The 19,348-nt window shown below is 42.1% G+C and overlaps 1 protein-coding gene across 1 annotated transcript in view; it reads right to left on the bottom strand.

Annotated features, from left to right (window-relative positions):
• Positions 1-19,348, bottom strand: part of VWF (von Willebrand factor) — a 148,056-nt gene that overhangs the window by 91,893 nt on the left and 36,815 nt on the right. Inside the window, exons 12-18 of the mRNA XM_072844938.1 lie at positions 18,945-19,083; positions 18,232-18,332; positions 15,011-15,206; positions 13,751-13,966; positions 7,376-7,616; positions 6,456-6,550; positions 4,997-5,157 (exon numbers count right to left, since the gene is read on the bottom strand). Coding sequence (XP_072701039.1) covers positions 4,997-5,157; positions 6,456-6,550; positions 7,376-7,616; positions 13,751-13,966; positions 15,011-15,206; positions 18,232-18,332; positions 18,945-19,083 — 1,149 coding nt within the window. The remainder of the gene's footprint in view (positions 1-4,996; positions 5,158-6,455; positions 6,551-7,375; positions 7,617-13,750; positions 13,967-15,010; positions 15,207-18,231; positions 18,333-18,944; positions 19,084-19,348) is intronic.

Below are 19,348 nucleotides of genomic sequence, written 5' to 3'. Positions count from 1 at the left end.
ACCACATCCAAAAGCTGGTATATCTGGCAGCCTGATGCTGTGCTGTGTTACAACTCTGTTGAGCACAGTACCATGTGGTACTACTAGGCCAGTGGCATTATTCACAAACAGCTGGACTTCCTGGGGAAGTCTCTCAATCCATCAATAGATAGAATTTAATACAGGAGACCTAATAGTCCTGAGTGCCTGAGGTGGTGGGAGGCATGAGTGTTGTGGAGGCAAACACAAGACAAGACACAGGTTTGTAATGAGAACAGCTGCTGTTAACACCATCTGACACCTGTATGATGATGCTCCTGAGAGTGCGTCCATGGGATTAAGTGGTTGACTAGCTGATGAAGCTACCCCCTACCTGGGGATCTGACAGAAATGTCCATCATTTCCTTGCTCTGTCTTATTAATTGTTAAGCCTTGGCAAACCTTGCAAAAGGAAGGACAATATTAAAGATTTCAGAACCTTTAAGATTCTTCTCCCCTAAACTCTGCCTTGATGAGGCTGAATTTTAATCTCTCTCGGTCAACACAATTTTGATGAGCATCTCACTGTCAAGGGAAGCTCAGATTTTTACTCTGTTCCTCCTGGTACACCTGAGGGCTTCAGCACAAAGTCAGCCAAAGGTAGAAAGGAGTAAGGGATTAAGTAAAGGAAGTGGGTCAGATTAGAACCCAATAGCTGATATGTTTTAACTAAAACAGCCTGTCACCATTTCTGTGCAGACTAAGACAAGTCAAAAACATGTTAGGACAGACTACTCAACATGTGCTAAGTTTACACCTGACTTTTCTTTCTTGTTAGCTGTATGCATCCTATGTTTGTTTTATGAAGCATTATCCTTGGGCAGATGCACATACCAGAAAGCTGGTACCCTCCTCCTCATGAAGACTCTGTCATGTTATATAGGATGAGCCTACACTGAAGAATATACATCAGAGCTAGCAGGAAAATCAAAATAGCATTCTATTAAGTCTCTGTTGAAAACAGTTTGGAAGAAAAAACTCTTTCAAACTTTTCTGATTAAAATGTTTAGGGTTTTTTCTTCCTTTTTCTACTAACATATCATAGTTTTAGAAATAGTTTTATTTCAGCAGCCAGAATACAATAAAACATTTCATTTCAATTTTAAACCTTAATTTTGCTTCAGTTGTTGGAAATTGGAAGAAATTAATTTTCTAGTTTTGAAGTGTCTGGATTTTGTGCTTTCTGATTTTTCTGCTCCTCTTTTTCCCCAGAAAGGTGGTTAACACTCCATTTGTACATTTATTAATATTTTCCAATGGGAGAAACCTGGAGTGCAGTAAACTAATCTGCAAAAGCATATTTTTCCCCACACTTCTGCACATATGTTATGATTTATCTTTTCTGCTCTGCAAAAGGGTGACAAGCATGGAGAATTTCCCACCCTCCAGATGATCAAAGACAGAAAAAGAAAGATTACTTTTCATGACATATTGAACATTTTTATTTTGAAGAAATCAAAACAATGTAAAATATTAAGTCAAGATGAACTGGAAAACTTATTTTACATTGAAAGAAATTAGTTTTCATCTGCATTTTCTGACTGGGGAAACAATCAATTGATTGTCAATTTCTCACCCCAGCAAATTTCCCAATTCAAATCTAGGCAACTGCAGCATCATGTTCATGAACAATCCTTGATTGTTGTTTTTTATTATTTTTCAGATATGTAATTCAAAATTGGCAGGCAATTTGTGCATACAGATTTTTAGACTATGGATTGCTCTGTTTAAGACTGATAACCAGCTAACTGATCCGTAAACATCTCTTTATATATAGGGATAACATTGCACTTAATCACGTATTCACTGCTATATATACTTGCAAATTGTAGTGGAGAGTTGTTTATGTAAACTACATGTCTTTGACTGTGTTTCCTGATGGTATGAACCACTTTAGAGAAGCAAGAAGATGATTTCTTTTTTTTTGCTAATAAGTTATCCATGACCATTCATAATTTTTATATGCTACTGTACCGCAAAAGAAAAAAATTTTCAGTAAAATGGCACAATTTCTTCCAGAGTGATTATATGTGCAAATATTTATTCCCATAAATGTTCAGTAATCTGTTACTTCCCACAGAAATTCCTACAAACAGTAGCTCACCTCCGTGAGTGCTTGTAAACTAGGCAGGATTACAGAACACCAACAAGGGAGACTGACCGGTAAAAGAAATAGTAGTACCTTTTTCCGGTCCCTTTATTGCTCAGCTCTGTTGGTACAAGTCTGGAAAACACAGACTTCGTGAGTTTGCAGCGCTTTCCCTCAATGTGCCCAGAGTCTTTAAGGTAGAAAGAGGCAGAATGTAAAGGAGAACCTGGTCACCACCCCAAATCCTTCCGTCTTTGGCAACTGATACTGGGAGCACATTGCAGAATGCAGAAATAACAAAAAAGCCTCCCCCAAACCGTCCTGGTTAGGTACCTATTGGTGACAAGGAGGAAACTGCTCTTTGATAACAAACTGGCAGGTGCCGTGGAGCCACAAGCCAGGAGTCTAACACATGGCAAAGGGCACTCACATAATGAAAGCACCGAGCTTGATCCTACCTTTGCATGGCCGTGCTAACAACAAAATTGTCTATATACTGGCTTCTCCCATCGTGGCTTTGAGAAACGCAAATCTCGTAATTTTTATTCCCTGCCAGACGGGAAGCCAATGAGAACAAGCAATTATAGACTGAGTTTACTGGAAGATTGAACCACACTGTCATCTAGCGGACAAAGAACTTATTTTACTGGTTTTTTTAAAAAAAGTACTGGGCCCAATTCTTCTATCCAAAACCTGACAAACCATCTTCTTGAATTCAGGGGCATGTTTCCCATCACTGCAGAGTCAACTGGAGTTTCCAATTCCAAAATGCCAAAGTCTGGTTCTCCTAGCAAGAATTTTATGAAACAATTGTTTGAACGATAGTTCCAACCTACTGAAAAGGAATATGAAATCCTGTACTAAATGTGAAGGTTAATTACTAGGGGGGGGGATTCCCCCTTTTGTGGTTTTTATCTTTCCTGTTGAGTAGTTTTCCTAATTTGTTTTCCATTATTATCTCTAAAGTGTACTATTACCATATCCTGGAACTGAAACCAAATCTCAAGCCCCTTCACCAAATCAAAGAGATCTGATTGTTAGGTACAGAGAAAGACCTATTCACACTGGAGCTCCTGGAACTTTACAAGTACACAGACTTTTGTAAGTTTACTTATCACACTAGTATTTAGGAATATTCTTCTCTAAAAGGAAAGACATTTAAAAACTGAAATGTGAAAAGAAGCAACACTTGTTTTCAAATTGTGGTGAAATTTTTCTTAATATTGATATGAATGCCTTCAAATTACATTCTGTATTTTTCACTTCAGACCTACAACATACTTCACAAGCCTGAGATTTTGTCTACAGCTGGCATTTTATTCTGCAGTAGCATCTATTTACATAAATGTGTTTATCAGCAAAATATGGTAGCAAAGTTCAAAAAAATACATGAATATTAATGCTAGAAATGACTGTGTTATGAGAATTCTATTTTTTTTGTTGTTTCTAGTAAGACAATGGGAGGAATTTTGAGGGAGAAAACACCTGTATTCATATAGAAGCGGAAAAAACAACACACCTTTATAAAAATACATGGTTCCAGGGAAAGTTAATTGCTTTTTAAAATGGAATTCAAACTAGTGGATGAAGGTAATTCATTAGAGCTGAAGCTTAAACATAAACATTCATCTCAACCCTAGAAGTAATAACCCACACCTTCATTTGCTAACAGTCGATGTCCAGTGCATATTAACCTGAGCCTGCACCTTGAGCAAGTACAGAAGAGTAAAAAAATTAAAAGTAATCTTTTGCATTTCTAGACTTCCTGGGTTGCAGCATTTGAAAACATCTTGCTTTTACCATACGCCCCTCTGAGTCAGAAAACTGCACCAGCACATCTCTAAGTACCACAGGTATCAAATAAAGTCTCACAATTATACAGTATTTTATGCCTCAAACAAAATAAAGACATAATCTCCACTCTCTTTTTCCAGCATCCACCAGGTATTTTCATCTGCATTTCATGCATTGAACATCACAAACTTCTTAATCCCAGCAGTTTTCCTGGACAGAGAACTCAAAAGTGCCATTTACTTAACTTCATAAAGAGCGTACCATGTGCTCCACTTCTATCCTATTCACATGATGCCTGAGACTATACCCCAGCCCCCAGTGAGATCCTGTGCACAACTCTTCGCCTGCCCAGAGAGTGTTGCACAGCACTGAACACTGATGCTTTTTTCTATTGTCAGAGAACAGCAGCAGCAATCTGCCATCTATTCTACTCCATCTGCTTTTTATCAGGGCTCTAAACTGACATTGAGTTCAGAGTCACTGGCTTACCAAATAACTATTTGCTATTTGCTCTATTTAAAAATGAGCTAATTAAATTTGAGGGTTGCAGGGGAACATAATCCTGGACTCCAGAAAGCATCTTAGCAGTGAAAAAAGCATGCTCACCACACTATCTGCAACTCCAGGACACCCTCTAGCATCATCTTAGCAAGTTTTGTGTCCCACATTCCTTCTCATGGGGAACTCTCAGTTTGGTACAACACACAGGAAGGCAGCAGCAAAGATGGAGACTTGACAAGGAGGCAACTAGTATCAGCAGGAGGGTTTGGCTGGATGTGGGGTGGGTATTTGGGGTATGGGTGCCTGTGTACTTCTGTCTCTCTGACTAGGGAAGTTCAGCAAGACTGAGGAGGAGTTTGGGAGGAAGGTTGAAGGAAGAGATAAACTGGTCTTTAAAAAAGTGGGTTTGGCTTTTTGATTATCAACTATTGTTACAAGCTAAACTTCACCTTCTCTGCAGATATACTAATACACATATTTTAAACCAGCCACAATTTGGCAGAGTCAATACTTCACAACCACATATTTCCAAGCTGCAAGATGACTGTTGGTAGGAAAAAATTAAGGCAAGAAAACAAAGTGGAGCCTGCTTACCATCCCTTTTGGACAGAGGCATCCAGATATGCAGCCATGGCTGATGCACTCCAAGTCGTAATTCTGGCAAGTCTTGGCACACTCCAACCCTTCAGCTCTTGGGTTGTTTGCAGGACAGACAAATCTTTCCATGGGGGATCTGCACGTCAAGCTCCTTTTTACTTTGAAAAATGAATTTACAAAAATTGCGATTAGAACTCAAGTATTGTTAGCACAGTATTTTTCTAAAGGATGGATCAACATTTTTATTAGAAAACTCATTTAGGATATAGAATGGAGCAACGCCACTACACCACTGTGCATGACATCGTAAAGGTAACAGTCCCCACTTCCCATGAAGTGACCTCAGTTAGGCTATTATAAAACCATGTATTCTAATACGGAAGCAAAAGGACCTGCACAAGGGTTCAATTCCAGATTGCACTAGGGCTACGAGCACACTTTAGTGTGAAACATATTTCAACCTGTAGGCAGCATACACTAGCAATGTCAGCACAAAATCAATGTTCTGAGAAGCAACAGAACCATATATTATTGTGTTTAGACTTACTTCCAACACGGAGTATAACTACATGGGTGACTGTTAATAACAATGCCCTTAGCTTAAACACAAAGTTTTCAAACTCTTTGAGAACTCAGGTTCTGATAGAAGATCAAGATTTCCCAAGAAACTGCAGGTTATTATTTCAAGCAATGCTAGACATATGCCCCTCTGAGGTTTTGTAAGTCTTAACGCACTAGTACCAGGAAAATTATGTCTTAATAACACTACAGCAAGAATTTCGTGAGATACACACCTAGAAGGCTCACATGAAGGACAGTGGGGGCCAACCAGTGACACCATTACTGGTGGTCTACCAAGACCCCCTGTCCCATCGCAGTCCCATAAGCTCCATCCATATATCACTGGGGAACCTCAAAAAAATCCAAGACCACTGATGTTCTATTTTCCAATGCAGTGCCTAGCTCTGCAAGGCAGCTGTCAGTCTCCAGGAGGTTTTACAGTGAGATGCCTGGTGGCTGGAGGGCACACTCAGTGCCTGGCAGCACTCTAACCTCCAAGCCACAAAAAACTTCATCTGCAGCAGAAAGGAGAGCTTACAACCTGCTAGTCAGAAGCAGAAGGTATAAAGCTGGCTAGTTACTGATGTCGTGTGATCCTCAAATAGCAACTGGGAGCCTCAGATCACCGCCAAGGGACCCCTTAACCTCTTCAACTAAAGAGAGACTGCAGTGGCTAACTATAATTTTGAGAGGTGGGACACAATGAGCCCTGCACCCTCCCACGCAAACATTTTGTTTCTATCCTGTAACAAAAAAAAAGGTTAGAAAAAGACTCACAACATCACCAGCCACTGCAACCTCTCGTACTTCTTCCCTATTCTAGATTACCAAGAGACTGAAGAGGAAAATAAGAAAAAAAAATCAGAAAAAATATTAATTTTTTAATGATACTAACTTCTGGCAGATGGCCTCTCATCAGCGAAAACATCTGGCAGGAAGGCACCAGGAACTCTGCTTGTACTGCAGTGCATGAAACCATTTTCACAATAGCTAAGAAAAACAGATAGAGCTTATATTTAACAAAGTGACATTTAGGTTTCACTCACACTGTTGTTTTCAGGCAGGCCTGCAGGGAACTTGTCAGAGTACCAAAATTACAACTCTCATTGGGGCTGATCTGTTGCTCTCCATCCACTGGGCTTATCAGCCTTAAAGGCAAACCTTCCTTAAGATAGTTGCAGAGATATACTAGCATGGTTATCCCACTGTATGCTAGCCCTGTCCCGCTGAATCCAATGCATCCACACAGGCATAAAGCTAGGCAATTTAATAGTCAGGTCTGCTGTGGAGAGAGCTAAGGGACCACTTAGTGCCTGCAACTTATGACTTCTGTGGTAGAGGAGAAAAAAAAACATTGTTCCCAAAACTGGGCTTGCCAGGAGCCACCCAGAAATTACTTTCCTACTTTCAGTGTACCGCTACTCAATTTAACCATTAGAAACACTTTTTAATATTTGTATCTTTGATAGAGGTAATTAGGTTTTAATGTTTAAGAAATATATCTCGGTACATTAAAGTGACATTTTAAAAGCCTACAAAGTAGCTATTGCCAGTAATTAAACTCAATTTCAAACTGACAGGAACTGTTCATGGAACAAGGCTTAGTACTGTTTTCTAAGGTGGCATTTGAAATTATAGGGACAGAGATGCAACAGCAAAACTCACCATTTGGTTTGTTGGAGACAAAATCTTGCCCTCTTTTAAACTAGTTTCAATGGAGGTAAAGGAACTGAGGAACTGAACTAGTTAACCACTCGGGCTATCCAAAAATTTGAGTCACAGCGTGTAGGGATGAGTTATGAACACTGCACTTACCACATGGTGTAATGATCTGAAAAGACGTCCTCTGGCTGGAAGATCTCACCGTCATAGTAACAAGAGCAGTGGGACTTTGGCACGCACTGCTCATGCTCGTCCAGGTAGTGCCCGGGGGGACAGTAGCATCCTTCCACGCAGAGTTCATCACAGTCCTCATCCGGGTAGGACAGAGATCTGCAGGTCTGGTTGCACGGCGTCCCACACTGCTGGTACACTTGGCCTTCAGGACAGGTCATTGCTGTTGAATGATGTGCACATCAGGGAGACTGGCATTTGATCCAAAGCCAACTAAAGGAAAAGCTGCCTAAACCAGACTGGGAAGCTGGGGATTAAAATGTGTTTACGCAATTTTCTCATCGATGGAGGCCTGTATTACGCTGTCTCCCCTTAACTCTGCAGCACCAGTGAAGCCTAGGACACTGCTTATATATACAGAAGCAAAGCCTTATTACGAGCAGTTCCCAATAAATGTCAGGATTGGATTGCAACCCATGTGATGGAAATCCATCCACAAAATTTCATCCAGAATGAAAAACACAGGCTCTGTCCAACCTTTGTTATTACTTGGATCTACAAGTTAGGAGCATTATAAATGTCATGTACTCATTCACACTTCTCTTCCTTTGCAACATGGTTAGAGACAATTTGGTCAAAATAAGTAGAAATGTAGGTTTCTGCCTTAATAAGCAGGTGCTGCAATAGTTTAAAGCCTCCCATCCCAGAAGATCTCACTGATTTCTGTGGAAACAGGTGCAAATAATGAAGTCATTTAGTGATCATGGAGCCAAAGTTTGGGTACTAACGATTTTTGATGATGAATTCATTTTTATGGAGACCTAATTATGGCCTTTGGAGCCATTTTGGCTTCTTTGTTTATAAAACTTCCACTTAGTTCTACAGCGCTGCTTTTGAGGCAATCTCCTCTGCATACATCAGCATCGGCACTAGGTGGCAGCTATGACAATACATTTCAGAAGACGAGAAAACAAGTTAGCATTATCAAGGGCTTTTAACAGGCCTCCTGATAACCAGGATTTACAAAACCCGTCGTTTGTAGCAACCTTCCAAAGCAAACGGCCAGAATTGTAAGGTGATGAGGTAGGATGTTCAGCAGAGTGAGGGAAGAAGCGGCAAATAAAAGTTGGCACATTTGTACTGTGCTAAAACCACGATCAAGGGGTTACAGAGAAAGCTCTTGCTCTTGTAATCCCTGCAGAATGATCCGATAATCCCTAGCCTCTCTTCTGTGAGCGCACGCCCCTGGGAACTGTAGCAGCGATGGCAGTAAAAGAAAAACTATAGCAAGGCTACAGCTCTGCAGCCTCACCCAGCTGCTAGCAGGGCTGAACTTAACACTGAGGCTAACAAGGCAAGGCTAACCAACATCTTACCAAGGCTAACATGCTAACCAACATCTAATGCTTACCTTCACAAAATTCTTCTGAAATGAAGAATTACTTCTCCTTACTGAAGAGAGGCATGGTTGCACAAACATCTCCCCAACTTCTGTTGACGCACCTGGAGTCCCATACACAGGAGCATAAGCCCCTAACTTGCAGATCCAACCCAGAGGCATCTAAGCTGACTTGAAGCCTTCTTCAGAGCAAAGATCTCCCAAGTTTGGGACTTATGCCCAAACTATTTAACGTACCTTTCACAACACAGCCCAATAAATTTATGTGTACTCATCAACACAGTAGGCAGAGTAAATACCTCCTAACTCAGAAATAAATAGATGATAGATTCACTCACAGTTATAGGAGTCTTTGTCAGCTATTCACAGAACAATGCTTCTAATTTACATAAACACGATCTTTGCAGCAAATCAAATACTGAACAGGCACAGCCCAGGGCTGAGTACCATTTTAAAAGTAACTTTCATCACTGAAAGCATGTGCAAGCAGGACAACCATGAAGCCTCAGCCAAAACTATGATTTGCTACACAGGAACCTCTGGAAACAAGGAACTGGTTTGGCAGATTTCAGGTGGGTACACCAGTTTACTAGAGTTTCAAGATTCAAAAAGGATAGGATAACTGAGCCCAACATCCTGCCCTACTTTCTAGTCAGTGGTAACACTCCCTGTCCACAGGGACAAATTTGCAGTGGATCCCTTTCTTAGCTAAAGCTTTGTAACTCATCTTACCTGCCCATGCACTTCCTAAGATTTGAGAAACATCCCCTGTTTTTCCAGTTATGCTACCCAATGCCATATTCACACTCCAAGTCCCAATACACTGCTCCATCACCTCCCAGCAACATCTGTTTTTAACAGCAAAAAGGCAAGACAACTGACCTGGGAGGGGACTGTTGTCTGTACACTTTGTAATACGCTATCACTAAAAAAAACCCATCCCATTATTTCCAGGAAAATTAGAGGAAAAGGCGAGGTGCACCTAGTCTCTACAGATGCCTGTTATAAAACCAAAACAGCTCAATGCTGTGCTCTGAAGCTCAGCCTGTCCCCGGGATAAGATGGGAAATAGCGGGAAAGCATTGGAAAAATATGTAACCATCAGATAGTTCATCCAGCTTCTTGTGGGTGGGTTTTCAACCCAGAGTGAAAGAGGTATAAATCCTGACCAGTTTCTCAGGTAGCACAAGCTGAAAACGCAATCACACCTAGGTCAGAGGCTCTGGATGAAGGTGCACCCTGCCAGGCCTAGATTTAACACAGCTGCTCCACCAGCACCAGCTGACATGCTGAGCCCCGCACCATGCGATGTAGCCATCCTCAAATGCTGCTCAGAGCCTGCCCTTAATTCCTTAGTCCTACTCCAGCACTCTTGGATTTATCCCATACAAATCCTCTCACAGAAGCCATGCAAAGACAATAAACTACCCCAGCACCACTACATTAAGGAAAATAGTGGGCTTATCAACAGGTCCTAAAACCTGAAGAAAACCTGGAGCTGTTGACTGATTCCCCTTTGCCACAAAACAATACATACATACTTATATACACATACGAGACATAGAATCATAGAATCATTTAGGTTGGAAAAGACCTCTAAGATCATCGAGTCCAACCATTAACCTAATACTGCCAAGTCCACCACTATACCATGTCCTTAAATGCCACATCTACATGTCTTTTAAATACCTCCAAGGATGGTGACTCAAACACTTCCCTGGGCAGCCTGTTCCAATGCTTGACAACCCTTTCGGTGAAGACGTTTTTCCTAATATCCAATCTAAACCTCCCCTGGCACAACCTGAGGCCATTTCCTCTCATCCTATCACTTGTTACTTGGGAGGAGAGACTGACCCCCACCTCTCTACAACCTCCTTTCAGGCAGTTGTAGAGAGCGATAAGGTCTCCCCTCAGCCTCCGCTTCTCCAGGCTAAACAACCCCAGCTCCCTCAGCCGCTCCTCATAAGACTTCTGCTCTAGACCCTTCACCAGCTTCGTTGCTCTTCTCTGGACATGGTCCAGCACCTCAGTGTCTTTCTTGTAGGGAGGGGCCCAAAACTGAACACAGTATTCAAGGTGCGGCCTCACCAGTGCCAAGTACAGGGGGACAATCACTTCCTCAGTCCTGCTGGCCACACTACTTTTGATACAAGCCAGGATGCTATTGGCCTTCTTGGCCACCTGGGCACACTGCTGGCTCATATTCAGCCAGCTGTCAACCAACACCCCCAGGTGCTTTTCTGCTGGGCAGCTTTCCAGCCACTCTTCCCCAAGCCTGTAGCATTGCATGGGGTTGTTGTGACCCAAGTGCAGGACCCGGCACTTAGCCTTGTTGAGTCTCATACAACTGGCCTCGGCCCATTGACCCAGCCTGTCCAGATCCCTCTGAAAAGCCTTCCTCCCCTCAAGCAGATCAACACTCCCACCTAACTTGGTGTCATCTGCAAACCTACTGAGGGTGCACTCGATCCCCTTCTCCAGACCATTGATAAAGACATAAACAGAACTGGCCCCAATACTGAGCCCTGGGGAACACCACTTGTGACTGGCTGCCAACTAGATTTAACTCCATTCACAACAACTCTTTGGGCCCAGCCATCCAGCCAGTTTTTTTACCCAGTTTTTTTACATGCATGTGCATGAGAGAGACAGCCCTTCACAGCATGGCCTATGCTCCTTCCATGCAGCATGAAGGGACTGGCTCTGTTGCTTATTCATGGTGGGCTGCAGGGGTATGCGTCAGCTCTTAAACAATCAAACTGCAACTAAAATAATTTCAAAGACATGGGAGATGAATGCGCTTGTTAGCTTGACATGCAGCAAAAATGCTGTGCTACATTAATGACTTACCTCCCTGCCACTTATCCACTTCAAATCAAGCAAACCGGTTCTGTCAAGTCATTTCCCAACAAACTGAATCTCCGTTGACCAAGGCAGGAGCAGAGCACGTGTTCAGTGCACTGGGCCATCAGCACAAATTATGCAACCTGCACATTCACATCTCAAGCCCATTAAAAGAGGGATTGTTCTCCTTCATGTGACAGGAGATGTCTGGGGCATCAGGATTATTTAATGGGGGCTGATGGATCTGCAATCAGGGAAATCGTCACTTTATGAGAGCACAAAGCGTTCTGTAATGCACAGAAAGGAGGAAGCAGCTCTGCACTATCAAAGATTAATTGTGAAAATTGACTTGTTCAATTACAGAAAGAATGATGGTGCATTATTGCTGCTCTTTCTTTCAGCCTCCAGACCTGCACATTTTTAAAAGGATTTTTATTACATTACTGTTCCACTATCTGAACATTTACATAAATTAGGTAAAATATTATGAAGCCGTGCAGCAGTTTAACATGAACTGGTTTTGTTCTCATTCGCAGTAAATACTCCCCTGCCTGCAGAAGCTGTAGTCACTGACCTTACAGGTACAGACCCTACCAGGTGGAAGGCCAGTGACCTCTCTTTCTCCCTCTCTTCCAGTTTCTACACACTCAGTTTATAAATGTTTTTCCCACCCTCTGTTTTGGAAAAAGTAGCAGAACAGATCTGGAGGGCTGCCAAGCATACATGCTTTTCCCCAAAATTTTCAGTTGTCTTCCTTCCTTAATAGCAAAGTTGCTCAGGAAAATGGAAAAACATCCATTTCACAAATATTTATGGGGCAAAGTGTGTCCATATTCCATCAAAACTCCATTGCAATGTTTTTTTTCCTACCACATTGACCTAATAGAGAAAGAAAAGAAATAAAAGATGTTGGCTTCTTCTGCTCCAGCTTCTTAGCAGTTTGGCTTACAAACTGCTCCAGCTTCTTAGCAGTTTGGCTTACATCTTACACTGCACTGATCTATGCAAAAACATCCTATTCCTTCTGTTACCCCACCTCTGTAATCCAAACCTGCAGTCTGAATTTTCATTCTATCCTCTTGCAACATCTCATCTTTTAGACTGCAAGCTTTCAAAACAGGGTTGCCATTTATTATAGGTGGCATCCTGCAAACTGTCCTCAGGAGAATTCAAAACTCAGCTCTTGCTGACTGTCATAGGAGTTAAATATCTACACAAAATGCCACAGACAAAGCTCTTGTTTGCCTAGCTCAGTGATGCCAGCCACAGCCTGTTGACCAAGGTTCAGGATCTCATCTTGAACCAGCTGCCACATCATACTAGAATTTAAAAGGAGAAGAAGGAAAGGAGCTCATATGTGGTTAGAAAAATTATGTTCACCCACTAGCTGAATGGTGTACATGAAATGAGATCTGACATAGATCTCAGACCTCTGCACTGACAGGGTGATAATCAAACTGCTAAGAGAGATGCCAGAGAGGTTATGGGATCTCCATCCTTGGAAATATTGAAAACTTGTCCAGACAAGACCCCAGGCAATCCGCTCTAAGTTAGCCCTGCTATGAGCAGGGGTTGTACCATAAGACTGCCAGAGGTCACTTCTCATATAAGTTTGTCTATACTTGTATGATTCTGTTCTATGATACCATTTGACCAAGTACCTGCCTTTGTGCTTCCTCCGTACCCTCAACTTCAGATAAAGTCAAGAGTCACTGATGAGGTCAGGAGCTGGGAAGTTGGGCCTCAAAAGAAGGAGGTACCAAAAAAGCAATTCATGCATTACTACAAATCACTTGGAGATTCCTACCCTGGGATATTCAGAAAGTTTCCAGGTGAGTAGCTGAAACTTAAATACAGCTGAAAATGGAAATCCAGTCAAAAGCTCTGCTGAGGTATGTCAGATGACTGCTTTTCTCCCCCAGTGCTGAGCAGTCTCTGTGAACAGTTTTTGCATCCTTGCTAGAGTGGAGGAAAGATATACTCTCTCATAATTTGCCTTAAGAAATATTTGGCACCTTGCAGAAATCCTCTCATTCTAGATTTCTCATCTGACATTGCGAAGAAATTCCTTCGAGACAAGGAAAATAAGTGGATTTTAGGAGCATTTCACTTACGGCAGAAGTCAGGTTCTCTCCACTGCACCAGGACTCTCTTCCTAGCACAGGCTGCTGCGTAATTAGCAATAGCAGAGCACAGACAAGCCTTGCCATTGGAGCAGGAGCAAACATCAAAGCGGCAGTTCTTCACATAGGGAGTGGGACTGACTTCACGGTGACAGGGTTCAAATGCAGAAGACATCAGAATTAAGCAGGAGTCCTCAGCGTATTTGGCTAAAAAGAGAAAAATGACATGCTTGCACTGAATCAATCAGTGGCTTTCAAGAAAAGCTAGAAGAGCCACAGTAAGCATTTTCTTTGTCTTTTGTAAAAAAAACCAAAAAACCCAGAACACACACAGAAGAATAAATAGATAGTATCATAGCATAGATAGTATCAAGTATCATAGTATCAAGGCATAGAGAGTATCATAGCTCATAGGTCATGAGCTCCACTAAAAGAATAATGTTTCACTAGTAAAACAAATCAAGGAAAAGCACTGCTTTTAATATTCTGTTACCACTGTTTCTGGTGCTGTACTTCCTTTTACAGGGCCTCTACTTTCTGCTGCTTTTTATATTTCCAAAATTAAACCTTCTAGGCTGCACTACACTCACAAATCTACAGTGCCTGCTCTGATCTACGACCATAAAATTTTCTGTGTGCTTGCTCCTCCCAGAAATCAGAGCTTGCTGTAACACCTGGGATAAGAAAATTGCTCTGAGAATTTCTCCCCATGTCCAACCAGGACAGCCAAGCAGTATGGAGGGAAAGAGGAAGGCTGTCTGTTGGGATGCAGTAAAAGAAGGGAGACAAGGGATCAGGAAAAGTGTATAAGGTGTAAGGACAGAGGGGTGAAGAAGACAAGGTGTTTTGTCCAGCCAGAGGATAAACATAGTATTGCTATCACTTGTAAGAGTAGTTTCAGTGGCACAAGTTTGTGCTGTGACTGTGATGGTCTAACTCTGACTGTGGTCCAAACTGAACAGCAGCATGATCCCACATTACTGATATTTGTTTTCAATTTTCACAAAACATTACATTTTCCTTAGGAAGCCTGCATCAATCAGTGTCTGTTTGTTTGGGGTTTGGGGGGGGGGGGGGGGGGTGTTGGGTTTTTTTTAAACAGAGATTACAGCCACCCTGATGGCAATGTAAGCACCATTAGCTTCTTCTCTTTGGCTTTATTTTTCTTTTATTTATTTTTAATTTTTATTGTTGTGTAAAATGGAAGATTACAGTTTGCTGCATGTGTTAATTTTGGATGGAGTTCAGTACCTAAACGAGGATTGAGATTGCAGGGGTCACTGTCTTGTTTTGACAAGTCTTGGCAGTCTGCATTGAGCTTCCAGGAATTTCCAAAATCTTCCAGAAGAGCTTCCACCATGCCAGAAGGTGTAAGAAAATCGTCCCCTTGGTTACCATTGTAATTTCCACACAGCCCGCACATCCTTTCGGAATAGACTGGAGACAGCTAAGGAACACAACATTAGCCTGGTCATCCTTCAGAATAGGTCACCACTGTATAGCAAGATTTTCTAAGGAATGAACCACACACAATTTAACAATCAAGGAAATTCTCAAATACACATTAAAATACTATAGACAATTTAATTGTACTATGTTTTCAAACTTCTAACAAAAATGCTATTATTAGTGGCAGCAGGACAATGTTTGCATAGTACAGTGATAATTTCAGATGGTAACTGAAGGTGACTAGAAGAAAAATGGCTTACTTTGTGCCTTGATCAGCACTCCAGTTTAGTCTTTCCCTATTTTTCCCCTTCATTCATATAAACGAACAGGGCAGCAATGGGAGCTGCATTTTTTAATATAGTGAGATGATTATATTTCCAATGGTAATTTGGGAAAAGATACAGCACCTGAAACCATTTCACATTTTAAAAGAAAATTTAAAGATGAAGAAAATACAAATGGATTGTTGTGTCACAAAACAGAGACAATGTTGGAGGAGTTGTTCCCCTCAACATTAAGGGCCATTAATAAAATAAGGAAGAGACTACTACCCCTAAAGCTACATTACCTCACATTAGAGCTTCCTCCTGCCTAGAGAAACTTACGACTCACTAAAAGCAGCATTGCAAACAACCCACACAGCAGATGTACTTTACACCCTGCCTTATTCTTACTGCAAATCAAAGGACATCTGTAATGGGACCCTAAACTTAGAGGGAAACAAGGGGAAATCTCCTAAGCAACATCTGCAACACGAAGGTGCCAATATCTTTTGTCCTAGTAGGAACTGTCAGTTTCTATTAGAAGTAAAGATCTGGTACATCATAAGTACTACCAACTGTCCTCAGGCGCTGACACAGTGCTTTAATGCTACAGCTGCTCTCTGTATGCATTTACTAGAGTGCTGCTTTAGTCAGGTTGGCAGGAGTAACCAGTGAAACAGAACAAAAAAAGCTAGAAAAACACAATTTTGAAGAAAACTGGTTTTCTGTATAATTAAAAATAAAAACATTCTCCAAAATATAACCTAATACTACCCTCCCTTTGAACACAGTCATCAGAGAGTAAATGTGGAGCATAAAAAGGAACAACCATGAACTATTAGAGGATACATATCCTTATTACTCTGATGGCCAAGGAAGCTACTTTTTCATGTACTCTGTGGACGGAGAATGACTCATACAAATCCAAATTCTGACATATTTTCGAATGGAAGCTCAAATCACAAATATCAAGCGGTCACAGAAAGGGGAGCCTTTTTGAGGAACACAGAAAGAATTTTTACCAGAAGTCTGGCCAAAGTAATGGAAGTGTATCACTTCCCCCAATTGTCAGAAATACTTGGCAACAGGTCAGTCTACAAATCCAGCATAAATTAACTCTCCAAGAGCAATTAAAAAGATGCTTTAGATACCCAGCGAGGGAAGGAGCGCTGAACAGAACTGAATAAATGCAGATGACTGGAGAAACTTGCACCGCTTTTATGTGTAGAGGATCTGGAGCAGAAAATTAGATTTGTTTTAACTGTAAGAAAGAATTTGCCAGGCTATACGGGTCTCTGACCAGGCAGAAAAATACTTTGAATACTGAGGAAAGCCAAAACTTCTGAGATGTGCCAAGGGACTGAATTGAATTATTCTCAGCCCAAAAACAACTTCTAGGACCCTTGGAGCACAGAGACACAGGCTAGATCGAAACAGCAACAATAAACCCATGGATGCTTTCTAAAGTTATTCTCAACCTTTCTTCTCTGTTGCCTTTTCAACTCTTGTCCTCACTTCTGAACTAGCTTTCATGAACCCTTACACTGTGCCAGATGTGACATTTAAGCCAGATTTTAGGGTAGGCAAGGAGAGTGCAAAAGCAATGCCACAGTTCAGAGACGGCAGCAGTCACTGCTTTGTAGAAACACTAACCCTAGGAAAACTGGCTCTCTTGGCAAAACTCTTCTCAGTGAGCAAACCCACCCCACATGGGGCCCAGCTGCCAAGTCCCTATTACAAGTGGGGCTCAAAGGCAGCAGGGCTGTGGTTAAGCACCTGTCCATGCAAACACAACAGGACCACGCAGGTCCACAGCCACCCAACATCACGTGGGAGCACATCACCCTGACTTAGCGCCCATAACCTGCAGATCATCACACCAGGAAGCAATGCTACAGGTGGACTCACACCCCTGAGGGAGTGAATACACCCTCAGGACAACACTCGCAGTCCCTGAGACCTACTGATCAAATGAGAGCAGCCTCTTGTACAAGCAAAGAGGGCAACAGATGGCTTATCTGGAGAAGCTGTGATGGTTTATCAGCTACCAGGAGACTATGCCACAGCAAATAATCTTCTCCCCTTCCCTCGCAGCCTTTTCTGTGCTGCAATTCATTCTGCAGCTTACAATGCATGCACAAAAAAAAAAAAGGCGGTTTATGTAAAGCTTTCTGTTGTTGCAGCTAGACTGCTTCCCTTACAGCTCATTTCTTTTAAACCTGGTTTGGGTCTTTTTACACTCCACTGCGGTCTGCAGCACAGGCAAACCCTAACTGTTAATCAAGGGTGACTTTAAACATTCCTCACAGTAGAAGGAGCATGTAACATATCTTGTACGAGTTAATTGATTTTTCCTGGAAATTATGAGTAACTGTGTCCCTAGAGCCATATTCTTCCCTTAAAGTCATATGAATCCATTGCTATAGACAGGACAGTCAAAGCAAATGAAAGCAAAACTCCAGTTTGGAGGGTATCTGCTGAACAAAACACAAAACTATTCATGGTTAATAAAGGCTGTCATTGCACAAAAAAAAAGACGGGGAAAAAAAAAAGCTACCAAGCTGCTTCAGGATGAAAATGTTTGTTCTGGAATACAAAAGGACCTGTATATCGCTCCGGGGGTAGCGAAAGAGAATGGAATTTCTAACATGCAACCCAAAGCTATTTCTCACTTCAGACAAGAAAATCTTTGTACATGTTTGGATGAGGCGAGAGAGGGGGCAAAAAGGCAGAAATAAAAGAGACAGAAAGAAAGAGTACCTTCACTAGGAGTTCACCATGACCGTCCCAGTCAATCTGCAAATCTTCCCCATAGGTAAGGCGAACTGAAGTCCTCACTGTGTGCTGGATACGAAGGGCACCTTAAGACAACCACAAAGTGTCAGTCGGTCAAGCCAGGATGCGGTGTTTCATTGCCTGGGACTGCTGTGTTGCACTGAACAGGCCAACAGAGTGGACACCACAGAGCAGGGGGCATGCAGGTCTGCCAAAGCAAGGGGTGCCAGCAATGCCCATTTCACACTTCCCAAGCTTTGTGCCTGCTCAGCAGTTTATAACTGCATTAACTTGCCCATAGGCTCTGCTTTAAGGCACTCAGGAGCCCTAGAAGAGGATGTATGTGCATTCTGCAAAACCTTGGGCATTAACTGTGACATTTTGAAAGATAACTGGAGGGATTTCAAGCTTCTGGATAAAAAATAATAATAATTTTAAAAAGCATAGGCCAACAGTGGTTTTCAAGATCACATCTCTCAAATCCAGACTAGCTTAATTCTCCTGATTTTAGAGGAGCTGAGCCAAGATGTGTCGGCTGCATGGAGAGAAGCTGGAATGACAGAGCTTCTAGAAGAGGCCGCAAGTGAGAATCTGGTATTGAAAACACTTTTTGATTGAACTGGGCTAAGGCGTGCCAGAAAACACTAGTAAGTAGGACCCCTTCAGTGGCTGGCCAGAGTTAGACCATGCAAACACACCTTGCAGCAAAGGGATCTGTACGTCTTGTCCATTCAGTGAAATTCCTCCTCCATGTTTCATTTTAATGAAGCTGTTGTCCATATCCCGGATTCGGACAGAAGCTGAGCGAGTGCACACGGCATCAGGATCATCTGCACACTACAGAGAAGGGAAAATTTGCCTCAAACCTCAAGCTTTGACTTTATTGGTGACTTAGCCCCAGGTCCCCAAAAGGCATTTCGGCATCTAATTTGGGAGGTGTTAAGTGTCTCGATGGTTTTATGGATCTATAGTTTCTGCATCCCACAAACACCAGGCTGGCAGCCTTTCTTCCATTATCCTGTTAATCATGCACCAGGGAGCTATCCGCAGCTCCTTGTCTCAGAGCCTGGAAAGCAATCGGCGGGCGTTACACCGGACCCCC

The sequence above is a fragment of the Ciconia boyciana genome, chromosome 1 (assembly GCF_034638445.1).
Source record: "Ciconia boyciana chromosome 1, ASM3463844v1, whole genome shotgun sequence".
Taxonomy (NCBI): Eukaryota; Metazoa; Chordata; class Aves; order Ciconiiformes; family Ciconiidae; genus Ciconia; species Ciconia boyciana.
The sequence above is the reverse complement of the archived record's forward strand: the minus strand, read 5'-3'. Positions and strand labels throughout refer to the sequence as shown.